This window comes from Amphiura filiformis, chromosome 6, assembly GCF_039555335.1.
Source record: "Amphiura filiformis chromosome 6, Afil_fr2py, whole genome shotgun sequence".
NCBI classification, from domain to species: Eukaryota; Metazoa; Echinodermata; class Ophiuroidea; order Amphilepidida; family Amphiuridae; genus Amphiura; species Amphiura filiformis.
The window spans coordinates 78406372-78432996 of NC_092633.1; the positions used below are offsets into that span (position 1 = coordinate 78406372).

Consider the following 26625-nt stretch of genomic DNA (forward strand, 5'->3'; position numbering starts at 1 on the left):
AGTTGAAAGTATTTCTCTTGGTTTCCACAATCCATTTAAACTTGACTTAAAAGGGCATTTCGTGATCCACAGCCTAATTCCCCCACTTTTCTCAAAAAAAAAGATTTTATATGACTAGAAGCCTCTGGCTACATAATGTTCATGTACAAAAATTTCTTGCAGATTAATTGGTTTAGCAAAGATATCGTGAAATTTGAATTTCGTTCTGGTATACAAGAACGAAATTACAACACATTGTCTATGGAGCAGTGTAATACACATAATCATGCATAACTCGCAAACGCAAAATCGGAATCAACTGAAAATGTCATAAAAAGAGGATGCTAGGATCACAAAATACTCCTTTAACATGCTCCCATCCCCCTGGCTTACAATACAGGAACGATCACTTTTCCTTAAAAACTGAAAATGGTACCATATAACTTAAAAAAATAGGGACGGCGGTCCGAAATAGGTCGTCCGACGATATATATTGTTACCGCATTGAACTGATTTGAACACCATGAAATAAATATAGTGCAGGCATTACTAAGTTAGGGAAAATGGCATTTTTTAACACCCTATAATAATATAGTCCGGTATCAACAGGAGTTTAATGATGACCCCCACAGGACACTACCAAACTTTTTTCGCTTCCTTTTATGGTTCTATAACACATTCAGGATGTTAACCAAACATAATTCCCGGCACTCCGGCCATATTCAACACAGTGGTCAAATTTCAAAATTGCTCATTCCTCTCATTGCAAGGATTCAGAAAAAGTATAGTTTGACCTACCTGGGACATACCATTCTTGAGTTATAAGCAAAAAGGTCAAATAGGTGGGGGGGGGTCATTTTTCTTTTGGCCACACAGGGGCCAAAAATTAAAAATGCTCCAATTTCAACGAAATGTAAAAACAAGTCAAAAAAAGAAATAGTTGTAACCATGTAGGATGTTTCGTTACCTAGGAAAACATCACAACATACGTTGTGGTCAATAGGCTGTAATGGGGATTGACCTTTATTGGCCAATTTTGTTAACAACAAAGCATCTTAGACAGTGCAAACAATTCCTTATTTGACTTGCTTTTTACATGACGAGCAATTTGAGACCATTTGCGTTGAAATTGGAGCATTTTAAATTTGACCACCCCAAATTTGACCTTTTTGCTTATAACTCGAGAACGGTATGTCGTAGGTAGGTCAAACTATACTTTTTCTGAATCCCTGTTGGTCCTATCGTCTATAAGCTGTGTATACTGCAGAATTTGGCTCAAATGACAAGAAAGAGATGGATCATTCAGTTTGTGAGCATTGCTCTGTCATAACTTTTAACCAGACACCAACAACATCAGCTGGAAAATCAAAGAGACTTTATACAAATAAAAACACATGCTAGACCATGTTATCACATGTTATACATGCACCACTGGTACTGTTTAATTTGGATCATAAACATTTCTAAGATTTTTCAGGGCGATTGAGAGTAAAAACCCAACCTTGGGTTAACAGGATATACGACCCAATGTAATTTTACTCTATTTTATCCATTTTTTTTTAGTATGACAAGAACTTTTATATTCAGAAAAAAGCTGTTGATCACAACACTGATTTGACACACAATCAATGTAAGGATCTTAATACATATGCTTATACAGACACCACATATCACATTAACAAGTTTGATGTAGCAATTTGAAATTATTGGAAATGTATACATTACCTTACCCTGGTCTTAATCAAGAACCATTCCATAGGACAACAAAATAGATGTCACACATCATTGTATTTCTTTTTTCATCAATTATTACCCAAAAGTATGTGGCATTGACCTACTTCTAACCACAATTAATGTGCAGAATACGCCGACTCAAAATGTAAACACATGCAGTAATTCTATATCACATCTGTACTTCATGTAGTGATTCTGCACAATGTGCACACATCATATGAAATAAATTTAACAGAGAAGCAACTGATGCAGAAAAGCAAATCACAGTGTGTTCACTTTTGTACAGCTATTCTACAACTGGTTTTCTCTGCCAACAAGTCATTTTAGAGAACACATACTATTTTTATTACTATGCTCCAATCAAACCAATTTATGGCATTCATGATGAAAATAAGTGAACAAATTTGATATTAAACTTCATCAAATGTCAAATTAAGATTACACCAAGATACTTATAAGCATTAATTGTATTTGATTTGCAGTGAATTTTACACTGGCCGGCCCTCAACATATGACAACAGGGCTTAACTGTCGTATTTGTTGAATAAGTTATCAGGAAAGACTGGTCTATGCTTTGATCAGCTCGTAATCGGCGGGCCTAATAACATTGCGGATTAATATCTATATATGTTATTTCGAGAATTGTCTTGTGACATCTTGCCAGAAGCATCACAAATTATTCATTCAAGTCCGATACGCTGTCTATTTTATTTAACAAGCACAATAGAAACCAGACAGGTCAACTATGACACTTATAATGTAGGTCTACTTTGGGGCGTAGTGATAAAAGCCTAACATTTCCATCGATTGCGAGCTGATCAAACTGATTATACCCACATCCTTGATACATCAGTCTACAAGTACAAGCTTTGTACAATTATTGTCCACACAAAAGATGAATATATCAGTTATGTCCTTTTGTCTAGGAATGTATCACAGTTTAATTGTAGATCATGTATTTAGAACCTGGATGACATTATTCTGGAACAATTCCCATGTGATTATTAAACATATGGAATTATGCACACATATGCTGGGCACGTATGCACACTTAACATTAATAAGCATTGATTAGGTGTACTTACAAATACATCGGTATTGTTTACACCTAGTCATTAGGATCACAACTTGTACTGGGAAAAATTTTCAATTGACTCATTTACGAATACAACAGCTGTATTACAAAGTAAGCCTCCTAAGCTTTAAGACCACCCAGGGATGAGCTGCCTGCCAGTGTTGATTATCATCGTACATATTAATTGTTATGTAATGAATCGATGTTACAAAAACCTAACGTGTGATGTCACAATCAGTAGACAAATAATTATTTATCTAATCAATGATAGTAATTAGTAAGTGATATAGAAAGTAACAAAATGACTCCTCTCAAGCAGAGTTTACTACCACCAACAATGTGGCATACATGTGCTCAATTCACTGACCTGGTTTATTTTCTGCAGTGTTACTATGTGCACACAAATGTATTCAAGTTCAATGAATTATTGTCATAACTACAGGAAAAACATTGAAATTAAACAGAGATGTATTCAATCAACTGAGTACACAAATTATGGTTTAAAAATAGCCTACTGCTTTACACAAATGGATAACCTCATGTGTGCATACACAAAGCATGCCACATAGCAACATGTCCACACAACATTTACAGTTCAGTGATGCACAATATTTGGTTTCCACATATATCTTCCTGGCCCTCTCATCAAATTGTGATTGTATCCACATACCTATCATTTGTGTCAAAAAGTGTTTCAAAAGACGTCAACAAACGCCGCCTTTTGGCATATCCGTAAAGTACTATATCTACTGAAAGTATGTCATTAAGATATCAGCAGTGATACTATTCAATTAACAAGATCAATATACAATAAATCTTGTATTCTGCATTAATCATGGGTATGGGGAGTGATATTGGATAAAATTGAGCAAAACTACAACACAAAACACAAGCAAAATGATGTCTACTATGCTGCAAATTATATTTATAATCTTTACAAACACTTGAAGACGCATTCATCTCTTTTCTTCAGAGCAGAACACCACCAACGTCATACTTATCACACACCAAATGTTTAATTCATGTACCTGGCACTGTGATATATTGTGTTCAACTGCTGCTGAAAACACCATACAGGTTATATTCCTGCAAACGACTTCAGTTTTGCTGTGTTGCAACCAGACCAAATCTGCTTATACCTTATCTTCAGCAACCAGTGTTTCTTTTCATGTATCAAAATCATGAGCCAACCATCCATCCATTACATTATGTTCACTTTCTAAGTGAATTCTTCTACTTGTTGACAACCTGTATAATACATCTTGCCTTCTTTATATTTATTTGCTTCAAAAAATATTGTTTACATTCCTTACAGACAGCGGCAAGACGATATTTATCTTTTTTTTTTTTATAATCAACCCCTCCCAAGGAAAAACATAGCACTGTCCCGCATTATAACATTAAACTGCATAACATTATATACAAAAATATCTGAGGAAACTCCCCAGAAAAAAAAATCAACAAAACAAAAAAGACATCAACTCGTTTCATTTGTGTCCAAAAGTAAATTTTGGACAACTTTAACTTTACACAAATGTTTTTTCTTCAATATCAAAACTACATAAAAAAGAACAAAAAAAAAGCTGCTATGTTTAAGTTACTCATCATCATCTTCAAGTTACTAATAAATTCTTTTTAAAATTATTTTCAGCAGTACCTGCAGAGTACAAACAGGCATGTCTCATATAAATAGGCATCATTTTGGCCATATTCTTTTGTAAACTAAATACAGATGTTGATAATAAAAAAATCATTTATTTTATTTGTACTAAAATCTTCAAAAATGTGTCAAACAAAATAAAGAAACCTAGCTATGATTTATTCTGCTTAACATCAAAAGTGGACATTTTGTTGGATCAATCATTCAAACTTCAGATACTGCAAACATTTTCAACTGTGTTTGTTGTTTTTACAGTTTTCTATACTCAACTACACACTAAATAAATATTTCTGCTTTTACAATGTTTGCACAATTTTCTTGCATGAGAGAGAAAAGCTTGAAAATTAATGAGAAACAAAATGTCTACTTTTTTACAATATCTCCTTGGTAGTTTTAGGGGAAAACATTTCAAAATGAATGTTTCGCTATCCCAAATAACTTACTTAATGCTCTACATATCGGCATTGTTAATGTACAAGAAGGTACAGATTTCCAGTATCTTTCAAAACAAGCAATAATTACACAATCAGAACATTTTGTATATATATATAATATTTGTTTCACTTAAGGTTAATGTTTATGAAATGCATGTTACCTTGCATTGACAAGCACATCAAAGACCATTACATGCTGCAAATAGACAAGCTATGCTTCAAGAATTATAAACCTGAAATATATGTGTACAGCAGCCATATAGAAACGGTCAACCGGGAGATCTGTGTGATATAGTATTCAGATAACAGTATTGTATTTGACCTACATAGCACCTGAGAGGGGGGCTTTAAACCTCATTTAAGGGGGGGGGCACTTACTATATATGTTGTGAGCATCATACTGGGCATTACATAAAGGAATTGTCGAACAAAAGCCACAGCCGTTGCAACTCAAAGACCTATGCTTTTGATTTAGTATTGTTACTAAATTTGTATGCTACATAATGCACTAAAATAAGGTGATAAGGGGTGCTACGCAAGCAATAGGTGTTTAGTTGGATCAAACAAAGTAAGGAAATACTGATTGAATATGAAATTAACTAACACATCGGGTATCCTATTTCATTTTTTGTTGTGAACTGGTACACAAGCTCATTTATCTTCCAATGGTCTCAATGTTAACAAATTTATGTGAAAACATTGGATAGAATCTGTTTGACAGACCTGGTAATGGAAATATTGATTACAACTTCATTACAAATTAAGATCACAGTATGCAACCATATCTCTTGGATTGTCAAAGTGCACTTTCATAAATTTCCCTTAAAAAATAATAATATCCATTTGCACTTGGTGTCAATTATAATTGAACTGTTTATATATCCAGTCATAATTTATATTCGGCAATTAATTCTCATTTTTTTGGGTCAAAAACAAACACAAACAAAACAGATGTGTAAGTAGAAGTAAAATTGAAAGTGGTTTATCTTCCAGCCTGTTAATTGATGGGTGCAAGAAAGTGACAAGAAAGAGATCTTTGATAGCATCCCCATGTAATGCTTCACTCAACTTCACAGCCACGGTTGAGAAGGAATACTTGGGTATCAGACTATGGCAGTAGCCTGCTCTAGATTAGGCACTAAGCGAAGACTTTAATACTAAATGATTGATAATAAATCTAAAGTTTGTTCGGTTTATATAAGGCGGAAAAAATAAGACTCATAACACTGTGTATTGATATAGAATGGCGTGCACGCTGTGCTTACGCTAGTCGTGCGTTGTGTAATGCGTGACTGGCGCATGCTTATATGAATTCACGCAAGCACGAGTTGGGACTTTATTGATGCGCGCAGTAACAAAAGCCGAATAATTTCCGCCTTATATAAGCCAAACTTTACCTACTGCCACAAGATGTAACTAAGTAAATAAACAAATCAACAGAGATTTATTTCTTACTTTGAAAGCAGGGAGGCCTTTACTTCTAGATTCCAGGGGAATGCTCCCCTCAAGTACCTCAAAATATTATAGTTAAAACTGATTTGACTTTCCCACTGATCATGTAAATACTGGGGAGAAGAACACCCCTTTTCAATTGACAAAATGGAGGGGAAGAGAAAGCGATTTGCTGCCTTCCAATCTTCGTATTTGAAAAGGAAGAACCAATCAGACAAGTACCATTTTTGTTCCCTTTCCAGGGCCAAATTGAAACACTGATATCAACGTTTCTAGCAAGCAATGCCAGTCCATACCAAGCATGAAAGCCAGCTCATATTAACAAGGTTGGCTTCACATGACCTATCACAGATTAGACTGGTCATATTAAATGATTACAACAATATATCACACTTGTTTGACTGGTCTGTCCTGTATCTGCACGTAGACCACTCCAGATTTCATTGTTATCATTGCAATCAAAACAAGACAATAACATCATAGTGCCGTCTTGCTGACATTTAAAGTTGAATGAACAGTATTATGTAAACCTTGGCCTTGACTTGTATCAATATATGTAGGGGTGTGTGTTGTAATCACTGGCAAAAAGTGGGCAAACTATATCCGAGTAAAATGTTCAAAGCATTATTCTTAGACTTACTTCTCTAGTTGTCTTGATAGTCATGGTCAGGGCTATATGGTGCAGGTGGGTGTGTTTGGATGTAAGCAAGTAAGTACATGTGAATTGCAATTCTGTCTCCTTGCAGACTGATGCTATCAGAGAGAATTATTCAATACATATCTACACATACCAAAGATAGCGTGCATTCAATATGATGCATCAACCTGAGCTAATGGTATCAGACGAATAGAATAGAATAGAATGTTCATCAGTGTGCAGTATCCACAAGTAGGAAAGTTCAAAACCATGAAATTATTCTACTTTGATAATTAGTGCACCACATATTAGTTGACAAACTGAGGCTATCACACTTTACAACACGATTCCCTTTGCAAATCTCTCCTCCTGCAGGTTTAGACTGACATCAATTTAGAAATATATGGAAGTAAAATGGATATTTGATTAATTTGATTATTCTACTAAAATCTTAACCAAGTAGCTGTGAACCAAGCTAGTACAATTCATCTATACCTACAAACAAGAGGATTCTTTTGTGTTTGATTTTTTGAGAGTATGAAATGCAGGATTATACAGCTACTAATTACTTCATTGTCTACATAACTAACACAGGCATAATGCTCTTCTTTGCTCATGAATGCAACATAGCATGACATCTCTACATACTTGATGGCCAGCACTGTCATCATTTGCTACAGATACATAGCTACATTGTGTGTGTGTTTTACAACAGTATGTAAGTTTCTCAACCAATGTGCCACTGAGATAGATCACACAACCTAACAACATCTTACATTCCAGCTGTTGACAAAGACATAAACAATGTTTGTCTATCTGTTTGAAAGCCATATATGGTTTAAAAAAACAAATCAAGGTACAATATTTTTATGTATATTAAATATGTATATATATAAGAAAATGTTTCACAATGACCTACAAAATACCAAGCAAGCCCCACCCCCCTGTCAGATACCATCATCATTGGGCTTCCTTGTTGCTCTGGATGTTGTCTGTACTTTCCTCTGGTGCTGGTTCCTCCTCAGGCTGAGTACCATGGGCAGGTGGGCGTGGAGGGCCATGTAGCGTGTTATTGATGGCATTAGGGTGTCGGTGTAGGTTGGTCATGTGTTGTGTGAACCCTGTCTGGGGTTGCTTGTTGTTTGGAATCTGTGGCTGCAGTTGACTATTCTGTGATTCAAAATGAGGTAAAAGGAAACACTGAAATTATAACATGGTTGGATAGAAAAAGAGCAAGGTACACCATGACTCATGATTTCATCCCATTCTCAGGTTACACGTTTCTCAAACAAATTATTTTTGTTTACCGAGGGAAGTAATTTGAGACAAGTTGTGAATGAATCAGTGCATATTGAATACTTGGCCTCTGTACATGAGATATTTGACATTTGACCTAGTTTACTCTATAACTCCTGAACTAAGCATTTTAGTGCAGAATGACAGTTGACTTTTTTCATTCCTAGCAATGAAAGGAACAATTTGAGGTATATCACACATGATAAAACAAGTTTTTTATTTTGGTCCCATTATGACCTTCGACACCTCGTGGTAACCATAGGGGGCATAGAAAAAATGGAACTAATTCTAGTTTTATAATTTGAGGTGTAAGGATGCCAAAAAACATTGGTTCCACTAATGTAGCAAAACTATGCTAACTTAAAAATCACCCGATAGCACCATGTCCTATACCCATTTACCTAAATAGGTTAAAGTCTCGATCCAGATCCTGAATAACTGTATTTCCTCAAATAAACGCCCCTCAGGGGCGTTGCATTTTCCAAACGGGGGCGTTTATTTAAGGTCATTTTTAGAACAATAATTCCTGTTAAAATCATTAGGTGAGCTTGAAACTCATGCTGAAATGATGAACTATGAACTAGAAACACTGATTTCTGGTTCACTTCCGGGTTTTCGATCAGATTTTCGCCGATTATTGACGCCATTATCGACTTGGTAAGCTTACTACACAAAATAACATGGAAATATCAGCATTTTTAAACATCTTGGTTGAAAAAAGTGGTGGGCGTTTTTTTGAGGGGGGTGACTATTCGAGGAAATATGGTAAGACCACTAAAACTAACACAACAAATATAAGAAATTGAAAGTTTGTTTACCTGGCCTACCTGAGCTGTTATATGCTGCTGTTGCTGTTGCTGCTGCTGCTGTTGCTGTTGTTGTGGTTGCTGCTGCTGATTATTTGGAGCCTGCAAGTTAGGCAGCTGCTGTTGATAGTGTGTGACTGGTGCTTCATCTTGAGGGGAACCTTCCTGTTCATCCATCACTTCAACCTCCTCTGGTTCCTGCAGAATATGGGTAAAACAATAAAGTCAATTATTCCATCAATTGTAGTTAAAAATTAACTATTTATGCCAGTTCTTAGTACTGGCATTTACCATAAGGAATAGGATAGCAACGTTTGCACAGTATTTTTTGTGGGCCCTGAGAGCACACCAGACACACTCAAATGCATTTTGAATATGAGGAATGTCCTTCTGATATCAAATAATTTTGATTTTTTGAAATTCACAATATAATACAATTTTATGGCAAATTATTAAAAATTGATATCGTTTTAATACTTTTGATATTTAAAGTAAACGTTATAAATCTAATGATACACACTTAAAATGTATGTAGCTGGGAGGAAAAGCCAAATATTTTGACCTGAAGTATTGAAGATATACATTTTTTCTCAAAAAGGCCTAAAATTTGTAGGTCTTTTTTGAGAAAAAAAAATGTATATCTTCAATACAATAGGTCAAAATGTTCAAATGCAATTTGATGTGTCAGATGTGCTCTTATGTCCCACAAAAATACTGTGCAAATGTTGCTATCCGATCCCTTAACCCGAACCCCCACCGGGCTTTTTCGCGACGGGAGGGGAAAGAAGGAAGGAATAAAGAGAGAAAAGAAAGAAAGAAGTTGTTTGCTCTGGGTGGTGTTCGAACCCGAGACCCCTCGCATGCCAAGCACTGGGTCGGCGACATCTTGCCACGGTCTTGGGCTTCACTGGCCAGCTAAACTGCCTATATATCACTTAGGCGATTAAGCGCCATCACACCACGTGAGGATGCACACACTAACAGCGCATATATCAAGTAGTATTTTGTAGTACTTGGTCCTGTTAGGGTTAAGATAATCAGGTTTATTGTGGATAAGCATTTGTAGTACTTGTATATATTTATTACATAACCAAAGTAATTATTATCTACAAATGTGTATTGAATTCAATATAACCAGTAACTACAACTTCTTTTAATATTTCAGACATAATACAGGGGTGTGTGTGTGTGTGTTAATTTACATAGCACATAGCATTTTTTCCAAGTATAAAATATGAGCACCATTGTGGAAGATGGAATGCAAATGATGCCTTGGCAATTAATTATAGGTTAATAATAACTTGTTGGGAGTGAGATTGTACAAAATAAGGCATGTGTATTGAGATGTTGATGCATCTTTAAATGTACAAGCCCCACACTCAGTACTCATTATTTTGTACAATTTCTCAAGCAACAAGTGATATGCATTTATTTCATACACAAGAAAATAATCCTATGATTTTTGCTATTTTATAACCAAATTGTCACTAAAAAGTTAGAAAAATGCAAGCAAATATAAATGCATCAACCTGCAAGAATAAATGAATGCATCTGAAAGCATTGCATGTACTAATATTGATTTTGAGTTATTGATAAAAACCAGGCGATACTTTCTTATGTTATATTTTGTTTTTAAAGTTAGATAATCAGTTGTACCTAAAGACTAATTTTAATGGGATTTGGATTCTAAAAGCCACTGTTTGCAGATTCTGCAAGACCACTGTTAGCCAGTCCTTGCAGAATCTGCCCAATTCCGTTGCCATTCAGACAAGTCAACATATAAACTTGCCTGACTTGATATTGTGCTTGCCCTGCTTTTTTTGCACACAATAAGTTTGCTATATAGTCTTTTGCTTGGTTTGTTTTCCTAAATGAATTTGTGCTATGGAAAAATGTTGGATATTTTCTTGGTAGGACTTTAAAAAAATTATTAACTAGAATTAAATGGTTCGTAATTAAGGTGGCCCCCACAGAATGGTGTGTAAATAATAAAAGTGGTACTACAAATATTGAATGTTTATGCGTACAATGGTAAGAATATTTTGAGGTGAAGTAAATACAAGTTTGAATGAAGTTGAAGTAAATAAGTTTGAAGTTGATCGGTATATTGTGTTTTACCTGCAGAGTGGATTAATGACAATATAGGCAAAATATGCAAATAAACTCATTAATGTTGTGCATGCAGAATCACCATACATCAATTTGGCCTACATACAAGGTCAGTAAATGTACCAATCAAACAATGCATGTTGGAAATATGTATCCCTTGGGAATATAATTAGGTTTATAACTTAACATCAGTAATTTCATGGACACTACAATTTGGAAATTATGAATGCCTATTGCAAGCTTTGTTTTGTACCTCAAGTAGTAAATTTCCTCTGTGAAAAAATTATTAGGTTACACTTTGTTTGTGACCTACTTGACTTGAGGTCCTTAAACCCCAACATTGGGTCACAACTAATAGTTTGGGAAATGTCATTAGCACGAAACACATCAACATTGAAGTCAATGTCACCTCAGAATGAAATATTATTAAAGGAGTGCTACGTTTCGTTGTGTACACTAATCTTTGCATTCATTATGACTTTACTCTGCCCTTGCATAAATGCGTTCTTTTGGATATCTCATATTAAATGGGTTATGGTATTGAAAACAGTTACAAAGTCCAATAATCAATTGTAGAAATCTGTGTGCACCAACATGTGAAGCAGAATGATAAAGCAAATCAAAACTATTTATTTATTGTTGGTCACGGTCTAATAGTATTCAATTACTTTGGACAAAAACAGGTTAAATTACTGTTTACATTCCAAAATTCTGATCAACACTATGAACATCAAAAGAGAACCGTGTTCAGAGCTATAGACCTTTTCAAATTGAATTTTTCCTAAGTTTGTTATGGATGACCCTGTTTATAATTCCGTGGGGGGGGGGTGCTTTGGGCCCCCGCAGGAAAAGATCCTGGACACGCCGGTGATCCCGTCTGAACACAAATCTGTGTGAAAGACATGGTCAAGTGTTGGGTATGTGCAAGAGATTGATATTTATATTGGGAAGACCACACGAAGACCAATTCAAATGTGCCGCAGACGACAAACATTTGCATTTTTCTTTCTTTTACTGTCACATTGTGAAGTGCCAAATAGTGGAAGTGTTAGTTCAATTGTGTAAGACAAACAAGGTAAATGTCATAATGAAGCAATGGGCTATTCCATGGGATATTAAGGTTATTTCAACTGGAATAGCCCAATGCGCACAAGCCAAAGTGTCATCTATTTTTCATTAAAAAAAGTGCACAATTCTTGCAATAATCTGTTGTAAGTATTATACATAGTTTTTACCATGTTAATATCTACTTCAAAATCCTGTCTTTACATCAAATTATTTATATGATTGACAGCTACATTGTAATTTTTTGTAAAAAGCTGTGAAAATGTGCAATTCATAGATCAATTCACCCTCCCGACTACATGAGTAACATGGAATGTGCTATGAACACACACATTGAATGGCAGGCAGGCAGGCAGGCAGGCAGGCAGGCAGGCAGTCAAATTGATTTTGTGATTCAGTCATAGAGTTATACTTCTTTTGAAAGTTTGCTGTTTTCAATAACATAGAACTCGGAAATGTTGATAAAATACTCGCCATACTGTAAACCATAAGTATGCAATATTAACTAAAAAGTGAAAATTGATTTTTTTTTTAAAGCTGACACTTGTTTTGCTTCGCTGCATCAGAAAATTTGCTTTTGAAACTGATAATGACACGGTTATGATGAACTCTGTTCAAGGTCTACTTGTTACAAATGTGCCACAAATTGGCACCATCCCACTGCATAACCCATCTTTTCAAATATACAAACCCAAAAATGTGAAATGCACAGGATCTTTTGTGATGTGACTTGCATGCGTTGAATTTGACCTTACAGACTCCTTTTTGTCATTCAATTTTTTTCCTTATTCATTTTCTCTATGGTTAGTTAGGCAAGTTAGTAATAATAGCCTTGGGGCATGATCAACTGAACAATACAGATGGAATTACTGAGCCCTGGGACTAGGCTCGTGTAAGAACAAGTTCAATTTTAATGAGACAAAGTTATAATTCGCCTGTCCAGAAGAGAAATGATCTATTGAAAAGTCAAAGAATTATCTTGTCATCTAACTTGACTCAAAATATTTGGTACAATGATTAGATTTTATTAACGATGATATACATATTATTCAGGTTTAAAAGGTTCTACCATTCTCTGAAGATTGGTAAAGTGAACAAGTATTTCTATTGGTACTTTTATTTAAACAGCAAAGAATGTCTTGTGCATTTTACATCTAAAAAATTCACCCAGTAAAATCTGTTGAAATTTTCCCCAAAGGTATGGGATGTCTACCAGGTCTGTGTGCAATCAAATGAAAATTTGGTCTGCTCACCATGTTTATAATGAGCTATTACCTGGTGTACCCTAGTGTACTATTACTGGGAAATCCTATTGGAAGCCAATTGGTAAGAACCCATTGAAAACTGTTCATGCCGAGAGTGTTCAATGTGGTTATATCACCGGTTACATCAAGAAACTATTTGATTTCTTTTTGACCAAAATTGATTAGTAGAATTCAGCAGGGACACTGATAATTGAGATTGCAATCATTGGGCACGATAACGGTAGTTCAGATAGTATTGCACTGGAGCCATAGATTAATAACACATGTTACTACCAATATAGAATGTTTATGCGTACAATGGTAAGAATATTTTCATGAGGTGAAATATGGACTGTTCCATTCAACGAAGCTTTGCCGAGTTGAATGGAACAGTTTATTTCACCGACTGAAAATATTCTTTCCATTGAATGAATAAAAACATTCAATATTTGTTTTATATAACTTCTTCTTCTTCTTCTCGTATACTGGCGGGGCTCAAACTTTGAGCATATAAGCCAGGCATGTGCAGGGGGGGGGGGGTGTGCGGGTTAGGTGAGGTTCTGATGCGCCTGCAGTTGTGCCTTTGAAGCTCTTAACACTCTGAGACGTGATGATATTGTCAGTTAGGTTATTCCACTCCTGTGTGGTACGTGGGAAATATGAGTTCTTATAGGTGTTTGTGCGGCAGTGAGGTATTTGATAGTTTTGTGAGTTCTTGCGGCGAAGGCCTTGTCGGGTCACCGGCGTTAGGAACTGGCGCATAACTCATAAAAATTCTTTATCTTCCACTTAATTTTATAAATCACCAGGAAAACAAAATAAATTACACAAATATTACAAACTGTATTTAGTTAAGCGACACCCACACCTATAATTGGCGAGTCGGGGTAGTCTCCGTGCGCGATATACACCCGCGCCTGTCAGCGTTGCCTTGGTAGCTGCGCGCCAGTGCAATGGAAAGTGGACTATAGTCATTTTCTATAAATAGCAAAAATAATCAATAGAAATTGACCAATCAAATGATAAGAATCTTTGTACGAGTTACATAAATTTGGAATATTCCATGCCTGTGCTCCCAAAGTGACTCGAATTCAGCTGACGCCAGTACAGCGTTCAGACCTGGTGACATCGCTCATCTTGCGCACAAAGTTTCTTTTATGTAGGCTCATGCTATTTGCGCTATTTTTTTATGTCGCTCACGCAAACCTTACTTAGCGCTGACCCACATAGGCAACATCCCTACATTCCACGGTATGACTGGAGTAGACAATCCTGAAGCTACTGGTACAAATCTTGCTTGCGCCAAATTATCCCTTTTTACTTTGCAGAAATACATAATAATAGGACACATTGGTTAAAATTCAATAAGGCACTCATTTTGGAGTCAAAAGTTTAGTCCCATGATACGGATTAATCTATAAATCTATATATCTTACACTCCATCTTTACAAAGAAAGAGGACAACCACTCCGCGGTCAACTACCGTATGACTTTTAATGACATGTCATCTTTCATACATATTCCAACATTTTGCATAAACCAATGATCAACCACACATCCTATTACGGGGTTGTCAGCACGTATCTATCTTTGCCAATCAGTTGTTTGTTGATTTGTTATGTTGACAGGTAAACGTTGATATCTTGTGACAGGAGCTACCACATCATAAAGCTATGAATTGATGAATTTAATAGGAGGTCAATAACTGCTGGCAAGCATTTGTCAAGGTTTTGGAAATCTGAACCTGAAGTTGGTATGACATAATATATCTCTACCCTTTGAATGCAAGTGATATGATAAAAGAAGATGACTCTTATGATTCATTTCCCAATCAACTGTTCTTATTAACATTCTTATTATCCACTAAATAGACAACAATATGCTGAAAATTACATCAAAATTACAATTAAATTCTAGACTGATGATTAAGCAAACAAAAATATTGTTGACATGCCCTTTGGTGAAATTTATAAATTGGGTTATGTAATTTTTACTTCAAATTATTCATTACTGAAAGAGCTCTCTTGAGACCTGGCTAACATCTGAAAGACCTGAACATTAAAAATTAATGTGGGGAATATTTGCAGGGGATTTATTGCTTTTTTGGTTTCAACAAATCAGTAAGGCCAATTAATTACATTTGTCATTTTCATTTTGAAGAAAACCCTAAACCTGACCTTGATTTTGTTGAATTTAGGGTCGGTTTTTGGAAGGCAAGTCAATCAACAATTCAACAAAAAAATATGAATTTGATCGCTTTTTCTAGCAATAACCCAAAATAGTATATAAATATTGAATGTTTATGAATTCAATGGTAAGAACATTTTCATGAGGTGAAATATGGACTGTTCCATTCAACAAGGCCGAATGGAAATATCCTTACCATTGAACGAATAAAAACATTTAATATTTGTTTTATATAACTCATAAATACGTTCCCTTGCTTCACCTTAATTTCATAAATCACAAGGAAAACAAAACAAATGCATATTTATTTTAGAAACAACACCCGCACCTATAATTGGCGAGTCGAGGTGGCAACTCGCGCTATATGCTCGCGCATCTGTCAGTGTTCCTACGGTAGCTCCGCGTCCGTGCAATGGAAAAATGACTATTGCACGGACGCGGAGTGCAATCGTCTTTTTGGAGCTGGCCGCTAAAAATAGCAGATATAGTCAATAGTAGTTGGCAAATCAAAGGACAAGAAACTTTGTATGAGTTTTATTAAGTTGAATGATTCATTTTGCTTGACTGTGTCACAATTATTGGAACCAATGTTGTCTGAATATTTACAATTTCCATCTCTGTGGAGTTTGTACTTTGAAACATGGTTGAAGTCATCTACCTATGTTATATAAGCAATTAGTTCCCTTGAGCTGATACCTATATAACATTATGTGAATAACAACAACATTCTAATCACCCCTCCCAACCATATGTAAGGGCTCTCAAATTACAAAAAGGCATTCCAAGATTTGAAATCAAAAGATTTGGGTAATTCATGTATTTGCAAATTGTTGTTAAGACTGGTCATCATGGTCGAGTAACAGTACAATGTAGTACCTACCCCTTTCCCAGAGCATTTGTTTTTGTGCTGGTGTAGTGATTAGCTAATAGGCCGGGTGGGCATTCGGACACTGCGCTTGCTAAAAGTCGGGTTGACCCAACAACAAATTGTATTGATACGAATCAAAATTCTAGCTCACAAGTGCATACCTTTATTAACCCATTACATACAAGTTGTTTACACAAATGCAGCCTGATTTCACCAGTACTATCTTGTTTTCACCAGCATGTGATGTTGTCCCACCCTTGCCTCCTATTAAATTTCCTCAGGAAATATTGGCACCTCATTGCTGAAGGATGGCAACAAAAACACAAACCATAGCATGACACGGTTCTTTTCATAAGATAAACAGTGCCTGTGTGTCGGCAAGTGCCAATGGTCCTTGCCCAGAACAATAGCTGATTATATATACCCTGAACAGAAGTATTATCTTCATTCAATGAAGTCATTCTGATTATCTGTCATTTTTTTCTTTCCTTAATGACTATTCCACATGGTCTAATAATTTTTGACTCCTTGTCTAGGCAGCATTACGACTCTGTATACCGTCCTTCCAATTTAAAAGGCTATCTGACAATATCCCTGAAATTGATTTTTTTTGTATTTTATATGCTAACTTGGATCACATCAACTAAATTAATCAAATCTAACTTAAAAAATCTAAACTAAAAAAATATTTACCAAACCTAAACAACAAATACAAACCAGTGCAAGTTCACAAAGAAATGAAATCCAAGTAAGGTTTTTTATTACTTTGGATCTCAAACAGATCAGTATATGGGTCATTCCCTTGTGTCATTGTCACGCTATGTATTCAATGGTAAACTTACAAGACTATGTGCAACTATAGCTGCCATATGTATTTATTCAACAGGGAAAAGAATTGGTCAAAATTGGGCTATTCCATTTAAAATCCACACTACCCCTGTGGAAGATTTAGCTAAAGTCTTCTACAGAGGGAGTATGAGTTTTGAATAGAATAGACAATTGGGTAACTTCCATTTGAAATACTCACTCCACTTGTGGAAGATATAGGTAAAGCCATTATACAGGGGAAGGGGGAGTGTGGGTTTCAAAATGATTAACTTTGACCAATTACATTTAAAAACATACTCCCCCTGTGGAACATATTTCCAAAATCGTCTACAGGGGGATTGTGGATTTCAACCGAATAGCCCAATTCACTGGTCAAATGACACAAGCACTGCTGACCAAAGATTCAGTATACACAAAATCAAAACGTAACTGCTGTATGGCAGGCAATTTTCACAAGATGTTAATTGTCATGCTTTTTGCAAGAAAAACATTAAGCACACTATAAAATATTTTAGGCTTATAGAGTAGTGTTTTGGATGAATTGGATGAAACTGCACAATTAAAACATCACAAGAATGTTCTGAACCATAAAATTCATGAAAATAACCTTGGAAGTATACGACATGGCAGCTATTTCCATGGACCAAAACAGCAACCATAAAAACCACAAACATAACCTTGAAAGTATACAATATGGCAGCTAAATCTCTGGGACCAAGACAGTTCATGAAATCTTTAACAATACATGTATCCATCAATTAAGGCAAGCATGGCCAGTGAATTGAATAAAGGGATCAAAATCCCATTAGGTTTCGGTATCATCGCGAGTTCTTGTCACTTTAATCTCTTCAAAACTCCTGAATTTGACATTTGTCTGTTCATAAAATAATATAGAGACAAGATATATGCAACCATATTATCCGTCTCTTTGGCTATAACCTACAGCAGGAATTAATCAAATTGCAGCAGAAAGACCAGGAAAGTTGATACCAGCAGCAGTTTTGTATCTGTTGGCAGCAGTATTTATCTACAGCAGCCACGGCCATCAGTGACAAAATGTGTGTGACCCAATCTGATCCAATCAGACCAAGGTTGGCAATAATGAAATTGAGATACAAAAGTACGCAGCAAATCACAAAAGTTCATAACTTTGCACGAAACGTATGCCAGGATTCCAACATCAGTAAGCTTAGGTAATTGTCTATTGTCTAAATATCCTACTTTGGCCTGAGTGGATCAGATCATGTCACACTCAACCAAGGGAGAACAGTGCCAGTGCATTGATTGGTCACCCCAGGTTTAAATAAGAAATAAATAAATCAATAAAACTAATTGTATGTATGATATACATGGGTTAAAGTGTAATTTTTTCTATCCTTATTACACTGGGTATTATAGATTTAGTATTTTAAAGATGGGGACCTGATCGACAGCCTCCCCCCCCCATTAAGATGTTATGAATGAAAAAGTGATAGCCTCATCCCCAATTGTGGTATACCACACATACTGTTCTATGGGCCATTGTGAAACGTGTTTTTCCTTCTAATATCAAAACATCTAGTGCAATTTTGGTGCATGCCTCAATGTGAGGTACAAAACACAATACGAAAAAATCTGACTACCTACCTTTAATATATATTATATATTTTAATATATACATTCTTTTAGTATTTTAAAATTATTTTATAGTTTATTTATTTGATCTTTTATACAAGGTTAGATTGAAATCTGCATGGGCCACTTTTTATTCTGCCTGTCAGGTAAGAAAAGCATACTGACTATAAGTATAAAGATCAGTTCCCAACCAGTGGGTAGTGACCCAAATAGGGTCATGACAAGAGTAACCCAGAATATGCTAGGACATTTGTGTAATGTTGACATGTGGTTGCACGCTATCCGACTTTCAAGAAATGAGGTCGCATTCAAAAGTTGGAAAGTGTAAGTGATGTTGGAAGTTGACAGCATATCAATCTGCTTGATGTGAGTGATCTAACCCATAACACCCCCTCAAATACACTGACTGTTATTTGACATATTATATGTTTTCCTTACCTCTTCTGGGCATAGTTCGCATGCCTTGGCTAATGTGATGCGTGCACTGTGCGATCTCTCCAGGAAGTACCCATTAGATGTCTCATTAGACTGGGCAGGTGGTGACCAGTTGTTGTATGTATACTGAGCATTGCCAGAGTAGGGTCTCTGTGGAATACAAAATAATTCAAAATGGTAATTATTGCTACAACGAAAACAAAGCAATTAGAAAAGATTTGACTTAGATTATTTACATCAGCCTTCCGAGTGGTGAGTGGTACAATGATGTTCATTGATAGGTATCGTACTCACACTGACTAGGTTTAATCAGTCAAATTTAATTAATTTTAAAGTCAGTCTGATAACCAAGTCAGTCTAATAAAATTGAATGGCTTTATTTTCATGTGATACAAGAATATATTGCACTCTGTACAAAACTATTCAAAGCAATTTGATATTATATAAATATTTGTGAAGATGAGATACTAGGTGTTTTCATAAACAGTCGCTATCGAATAGCCGTAGGATGGAAGAGGAATGCTGCTTTATCCATAGGTCATTAGAGCAACTGGTGGTTGGCAAATAAAATGACTAGATGTTGAATGAAGGAATAAAAGTCTGTCCCACAATTTGGTCTATTAATTAAGGCATTGCATCAATCAAAGTTGGATGTTATAAATGCCTGCATTAATTTGTCTGTCATCTTGTGAGCTATAAATAACACATTTATATGGGAATGTTGCTACACACCTTTGCGTTGGCATCAAATCCCAACCATTACAATGACCCTTATGGTGTTAAATGTATTAATCAAGAATGAAGAGGGCAACTAAGGGGATTTACAGCTACCAATGACAATACTGTTTCAAATGAAGAGAGCAATTAAATCTCCAAGGGAAATCAAGCATATACACTATTGCTTATTGGTACATGTGCAGATATTCAAATTACGTAATTATATATGTGACAACAACCCACATTTCATGTCAGTGGCAGATTGACAATATACACATGCGAGCCCACCACAAGTAACTTTAACAAAGCATGCAGATTAACTGCATTACAGCATAACTATTTTATATACACATTACCTGTCTTGCTATAAGTTCACTGATTTGCTTAAACTGCTAAAAATCCCCTAAGCCTGATCAAAAATTAGAGGACACCATTGTTGAAAACTTAGTAATAATATTAATGAAATGGGCAAATCTGTGACTGGCTACTTCCTACAGAACCTTCACAACCCTTACTGTCCCAGAAGATATCCCAATTTGGTCAAGATACATAAAATCACTGGGAGCAGAACAAAAAGAGGATACCATACAACCCAAAAGAGATTTTCAATGAAACGGGCCAATCTCTAACAGGTTACTTACTAAAGCACATTTGGATGAGAAAATCTGTGAGAAAAATTACAATTAAAATCAACCGAGAGGAAAGACAACTTGCCTAGGGTATGTATTCAACTACTGCTCTCCTGATTATAAGTGCATTTATCCCAAATTGCTATTTTTTCTACCATGAGGAATATTTTAAAACTACAGGCATTTTCAATATTTGCATCACACGTTGAAGCGTGTGTTCACAACCATGTTTCACTTATTCACTAAAGCTTAGAGATCATTGTAACAGGACCTGTTGACCTTTAAAACACACATCATGATTTCCGATGTGCATGTACAAAATCCTTGGGCCACACACTCGATGATGCATCCACAAGGTATGACGGATTATGAAACACCCTAATCTACCTCCTAAATTGTTCTGCACCACGTTTTCTGGAGTCATGTCAGTTGGTCAGAAAAACTTGGAAATGAAGTGTTAATCAAATGTTCAAAAAATTAAACCTACATTCACCACATGATTAAGTAAAATGATTATGATCATTTGTGCTTTCATCGACCACGATGGGCAGCCGATGTTGATGATAAAGTAAAATGAGGACAGGATCAGCTAGCTAACTTAGTTATGGAGAGCAAATAGAAGTCAGCACACAACGATCTGAAACACACTGGTTTAAAAAATTGTCTCTGCTAACAGACTTGGCCAACCTACCCTTTCCAGCTCGCCTCCCAACCATTCCACAGCCCAATTCCACTTGCGCTTTAAATCACCATGCGACTGCAGTAGTCTGTAAGCAGCATCACAGTTGTTGAACAGCGCCACCATGCATTTGATGCATTGGTAGGCACGCTTTTGGTAGTGGTTCTTGGAGCGTTGGATGGTGTCAAACAGGCCATCTCTATCATCTGGGATACCTACAATTACAAGCACAATAATATCAATCTTTAATGTTGGTTGCCCACCAATAACCCAAATGCAGTTAAAACTATTTCTTGGCATTCTTTTGATTATCTCTTATTAAAATGAGTAAATGTTACCTTTGAGTGCATTGAGTATGCGGTGGTTTTGCCATGAGTCCTCTAGCAGTAGCATCTGTAAGAGTAAGTCTAGATATGGTCGTAGCTCATAGGTGTAGGAATAGGCTACCTGCCATAGTAATTCCCCTAATACCATGGAAGAAAACTTGGGGTTCTCCCAACTACAGAACTGGTGGGTGTGAAAACAAACAGGTGTGGTGTTAGAATGGCACAGAAATAATTATTAACTACTTTATAACAGGCCTCAGTTTTATTCAAGTTTCTCAGGTTTCCCAAAACTGACATTTTATTATTGCATTTCGTCCTTGCATACCATACCATGCCTTTCAACTGGATGCATTTAGGCATTAACAACTATAATGATTGTCCTTTACATTTACATGTTTTTTCATTCAACAGCTCAAAATAACAATCATGACAATGGATGCGTCCTTTCTTTTAATAACAAGTTCAGAACAAAATACTATCTTTCCTCATTCTCTGTATGTATCTTTTCTTAATTCATAAGATTGAAAACCAAATGCCTCATGCTTGTTGGAAATATAATACACTTCACAATTTCATTGATCCATGGCATGAGCCAATGTATGTAGATAGCAGCCTACCAAGGGCCATTTAACACCCCACCCAAAAAATACCTCATACTCTAATAGCTAAACATTCTCAAGTTTATTGCTGTAACCATTCATTGAAATCAGTAATGCGCTTATTCCCCTCATTTCTTACCTTGAGCAGTTTTGTTGTCTCATCTGAGTTGTTGCAATCTTCTATAAGTTTCTTGACATATCCACCTCTAGAGAAGAGTAAATCAGCAACTGTCTGTTGTATGGCCATGATGGGCTGGCTGCACATTGGATCACCGTGTGGATTGGCCAGGGGATTGTTACTCTGCAGGAAAGAGGAATAATGAATTCTAGTATTATGTTCTCTAGCAATCAACTTTTTCAGATATTTCTGTTCTTATTCATCACACGTATGTAACAAAATTGCTTTCACAACTAATTCCCAAGCAGTGGGTCACAACCCAAAAATGTAGGGTCGTGATAGTTACCCAGGAATAAGGTGGAAAATGTTGCACAATTTTGCTGGGGTTAAGAGTGGTTCAACTTTCAACAAATGAGATAATGATCTAAAAACAATGATAGGAATACTTGTACTACAGCCATTTACATTTATTAAATCCAAGAAGTTTTGACAGTATCTTTTTGTTGTTTACAATGAAGATACAAAATATATCAAACATTCTTATTCAGTTGGTGTGTCTTGTCAAGAATACACACAATTTGATTGGTTTTCAGGTGCATAATATCACACAATAGTGGATAGTGATATATGACAGTGCGCACCCCCCCACGCAATGTTGGCACGCTTGTTGATCCTAAATGATCACGCCGATAATGCGTCAAGCGTAATACATGTGCGAGAACTATGAACGCGATTCGGTGGTTTGGATGTTTGTGACAGGTTCGTTCATTTAAAACAGTGGGATGTCCTAGAAAACTGAATGAGAATAAAAGATAGGATTTTGTCTTTTGCCTATTCAGTATCTTGTCATAATGGATGAGCTGGCCAATATTTTTATCGTAGTGGATACTGGCTATTGGCCTACCTATCCATTATGACACAATATTGGATAGGCAAAAGACAAAATCCTATCTTTTATTCTAAATACACAGAAGTTTGTTAAATTTGACACATATTTACAATAACCTGCTTCATCTTTAGCAGTGACTGCATCAAACAAAGTGCAACAATAAGCAAAAACAAAGAAACAAAGAAACATTCTTGCGTAGGCAGCATGCTTCTTTCCACACAATTTGCCTGCTTTCATTCTTTTGTTATGCCACATTACCTGTTTTGTACCTAACGTATAGCTAACTAGCGTAGCATGTCCGCACTCTTGTTACCACATGGAGCTCATCAAGTTAATGAGCATAAACTGCTCATGAGTAAAGTTTATTATCAAACTTGTTGCAGAAAAGATTTTCTTCCTTTTGCCATTTTCAATATATTGAAATATGAATACAGGTAATAATAATCCATTCATACCAGGAATGTGCAAATAAATAAAATGCCCCTGGCATTGACAAATGTGCTTCATTTGATTGCACACAGTGGTAATGATTACAATGTCAGAGATATGGTACTACCAGTTACTAACCAAGACAACACATAACCTTGACCTAAACTCATCAAAATACATAGTCAGCAATCTTTGGAATATTTAAAAACACAAACAAACAAACAAACAAACAAACTGCAGGGGTGTGGGGGTGTGTGTGTGTTGGGATGGGTGTATGTATGTTGGGGTGCCTAATCATTGCTTAATGAGAACACACAATGAAACTTTGCTACCCAGTTGTGTATGCACCAATAATTGTGAATGGTCCATGTTTAAGAGTAGGCACAATTGGTAGCAAGTTGCAAAAAAATTACACTTATTAAAATCAAGTCTGCTGTCAGATGGTAAAAAAAATCAGTTCACATTTGATTGGTAAGAATGCAAATATGCAAAAATTTCAATGGTTTGATTTGAGTACCTATAATTAGACTGAATGAATTATCTCTGGGTTGGGAGAATTTGTGATCACAGAAAATAACATTATTTGCCGACTTTGACTTTTCATGCGGAATTACCACATACGTGTGTATTTCGCAGATAAGTGATTTTCATGTCAAGCATATCAGGAAAATGATTGACAAGTAATAAATTTGTAAGCAATGAAGCTGGCAAAGATGAGAGAGAGAGAGAGAGATTGTTAAAAACAACAAACATTTTCAACACAGTAAAGAAGTATGTGATGCAATACAAATACTTTGGCTTTGCGACATTGCAATCATGTTTTAGATGTACAATGGCCCAAATTGGAAATACTTGTTTCCTAGGAAAACAATAGACAGCAGGCCAGACCATACGCTGGCGGGTTACGTAATAATCGGATTAACTACCATAGCAATAGGTGAAAACAATTTTTGAATATACCGCGCTGCACTGATACGCTCACGCTGTACCTCTTCATTGAACCATATCATGCTGATTACTTGCACCTGTAAGATTAGTATCTTTGAAAAGACCAGTATTGTATTCAATCTATGATTGCAGACATACACAGGTGATGAGTGTAACCTGCTTGTAGTGCAGCGCAATATGTTCAAAATTGTTTTCACCTATTGCTATGGTAATTAATCCGATTAATTATGTAACTTCGCCAGCGTATAGTCAGACAATTACATAAGTAGGTTTATTTACCTTGAAGGCATGGATAGAAATAGTATACTTACAGTCATAGAACTCTGCGTCAAGGCTGATACATCACAGCACCTGACTAGCTGAGAGACAACCGAATACAACTTGCCAAGCTCAGCATACTGGTACTTGATAGGAGGCCCAGGCCCTTCATCTAGGGCCACTAGCATAAATGTAGCTGGTACATCAAGCTTCAACAATTGTGTTCTCTGTAAAATTATATTAAGGGTTACAAGTAATGTTATTAAATATAAGCATTAAAAAACTTTTTTGTAAATTGCAATAATTAATTTGTTTTTCTCCAGTTTTGAAACCCTATTGTGTAGTTGGGAAATAAATCACTCAGCAACTGTTACAATCCTCTGAATGACTTTGATTGACAGTGATATGATCTGCTGAATGACTTTGATTGACAGTGATATGATCCGTTCAAAGGTTCACTAGCACATGATATTTTTCTTTCCTACTCTATGTGCATAGAAATGTACACTTGTAATTTGTGATCACAGATGTTTAAGCACTGCAACACAAATGATATGATTTTACTTCATACTAAGTAGATAATGGAGAGAGAATTATCGTCATGAAGCGTTAACACATGGGAATTCAGTGAGACTTTTATAATGTTTAAATATTTAAATAAGAGATAATAATAATAATAATATTGATATCAACAAGACATTTGTAAAAGCACACTATTCCATAAATACTATTCCACATTATTGACCCCTCAAACCTTTATTCAATCAACCCACCCATCTTACCTCTGCTAGACCCAAGTTAGCATACATTTGGAACAGTTGGAAGTACTGTGTAAGATGCCTGCCATGTTCAGACACCTCCCTCTTGAGTAACGTGGGCACAGCTCAGTAGTAGATAATCACTAAGTGTGGCTGTTGAATCTCCTGTTTGCACTCCTGTTGGAATAAATTAGCATCACTGGATAAGCTAAGGATTAAGGAACTGGGCTACATGGAATTTAAAATATAAAACTTGTACACTCCTAACAGGCTATTAACTTTGAATCATTTACCTTTGATCCAACAAAATCAAACATGTATAAACGAAACATTTTGAGCAAAACCACCTCCTAACATTTGGAATAAATTATAGTAGTAAAGACTAATTATACACTTAAGGCCAGAGTAATGAAGATATATTCGCCCACGGCCGAATTTGACATTTCTTGATATTTATCAACACTAGATGTATTCTTTCACTTGAAACTGATAAAATACAACGACAGGTTAATAAATTGGCGGGAAATAATGAGTCAGAAATGCGCGAATGCGAAATATTGTGATCATGCATGACGCGGCGCAACTCTGCGCGTATGTCCAACGCAGTCAAGGCGCATTCGGTATGTTAACGCCAGCAAATATGGTGTAAACAAAACAAAAATTTGCAGTCAAAATGCCACTTAGATTTTTGAATTATTTTGAATTTTGGCGCACTGAAAGCAGACATTATAGATTCATTGGTGCAAAAAGATGCATATTTAGACCATGCACCAGATACAGCTTTACAAAGGTGAAAGTCTTACCGCTTTTAAAATATAAGGACGCTTTTGTGCATAAATTTGACTTTTTTTA

General features: G+C 35.8%; 1 protein-coding gene across 1 annotated transcript in view; it reads right to left on the reverse strand.

Moving 5' to 3' along the window:
* Nucleotides 1–1386: 1386 nt before the first annotated feature.
* The window catches only part of LOC140156084 (ubiquitin carboxyl-terminal hydrolase 9X-like), a 128498-nt gene continuing 103259 nt past the window's right edge, over nt 1387–26625 (reverse strand). The window contains 9 exon segments of the mRNA XM_072179202.1: nt 1387–8141; nt 9095–9271; nt 19427–19573; nt 21461–21663; nt 21787–21955; nt 22513–22674; nt 25069–25242; nt 25798–25899; nt 25901–25950. Of these exon segments, the coding sequence (XP_072035303.1) occupies nt 7932–8141; nt 9095–9271; nt 19427–19573; nt 21461–21663; nt 21787–21955; nt 22513–22674; nt 25069–25242; nt 25798–25899; nt 25901–25950 (1394 nt within the window). The 3' untranslated portion in view covers nt 1387–7931.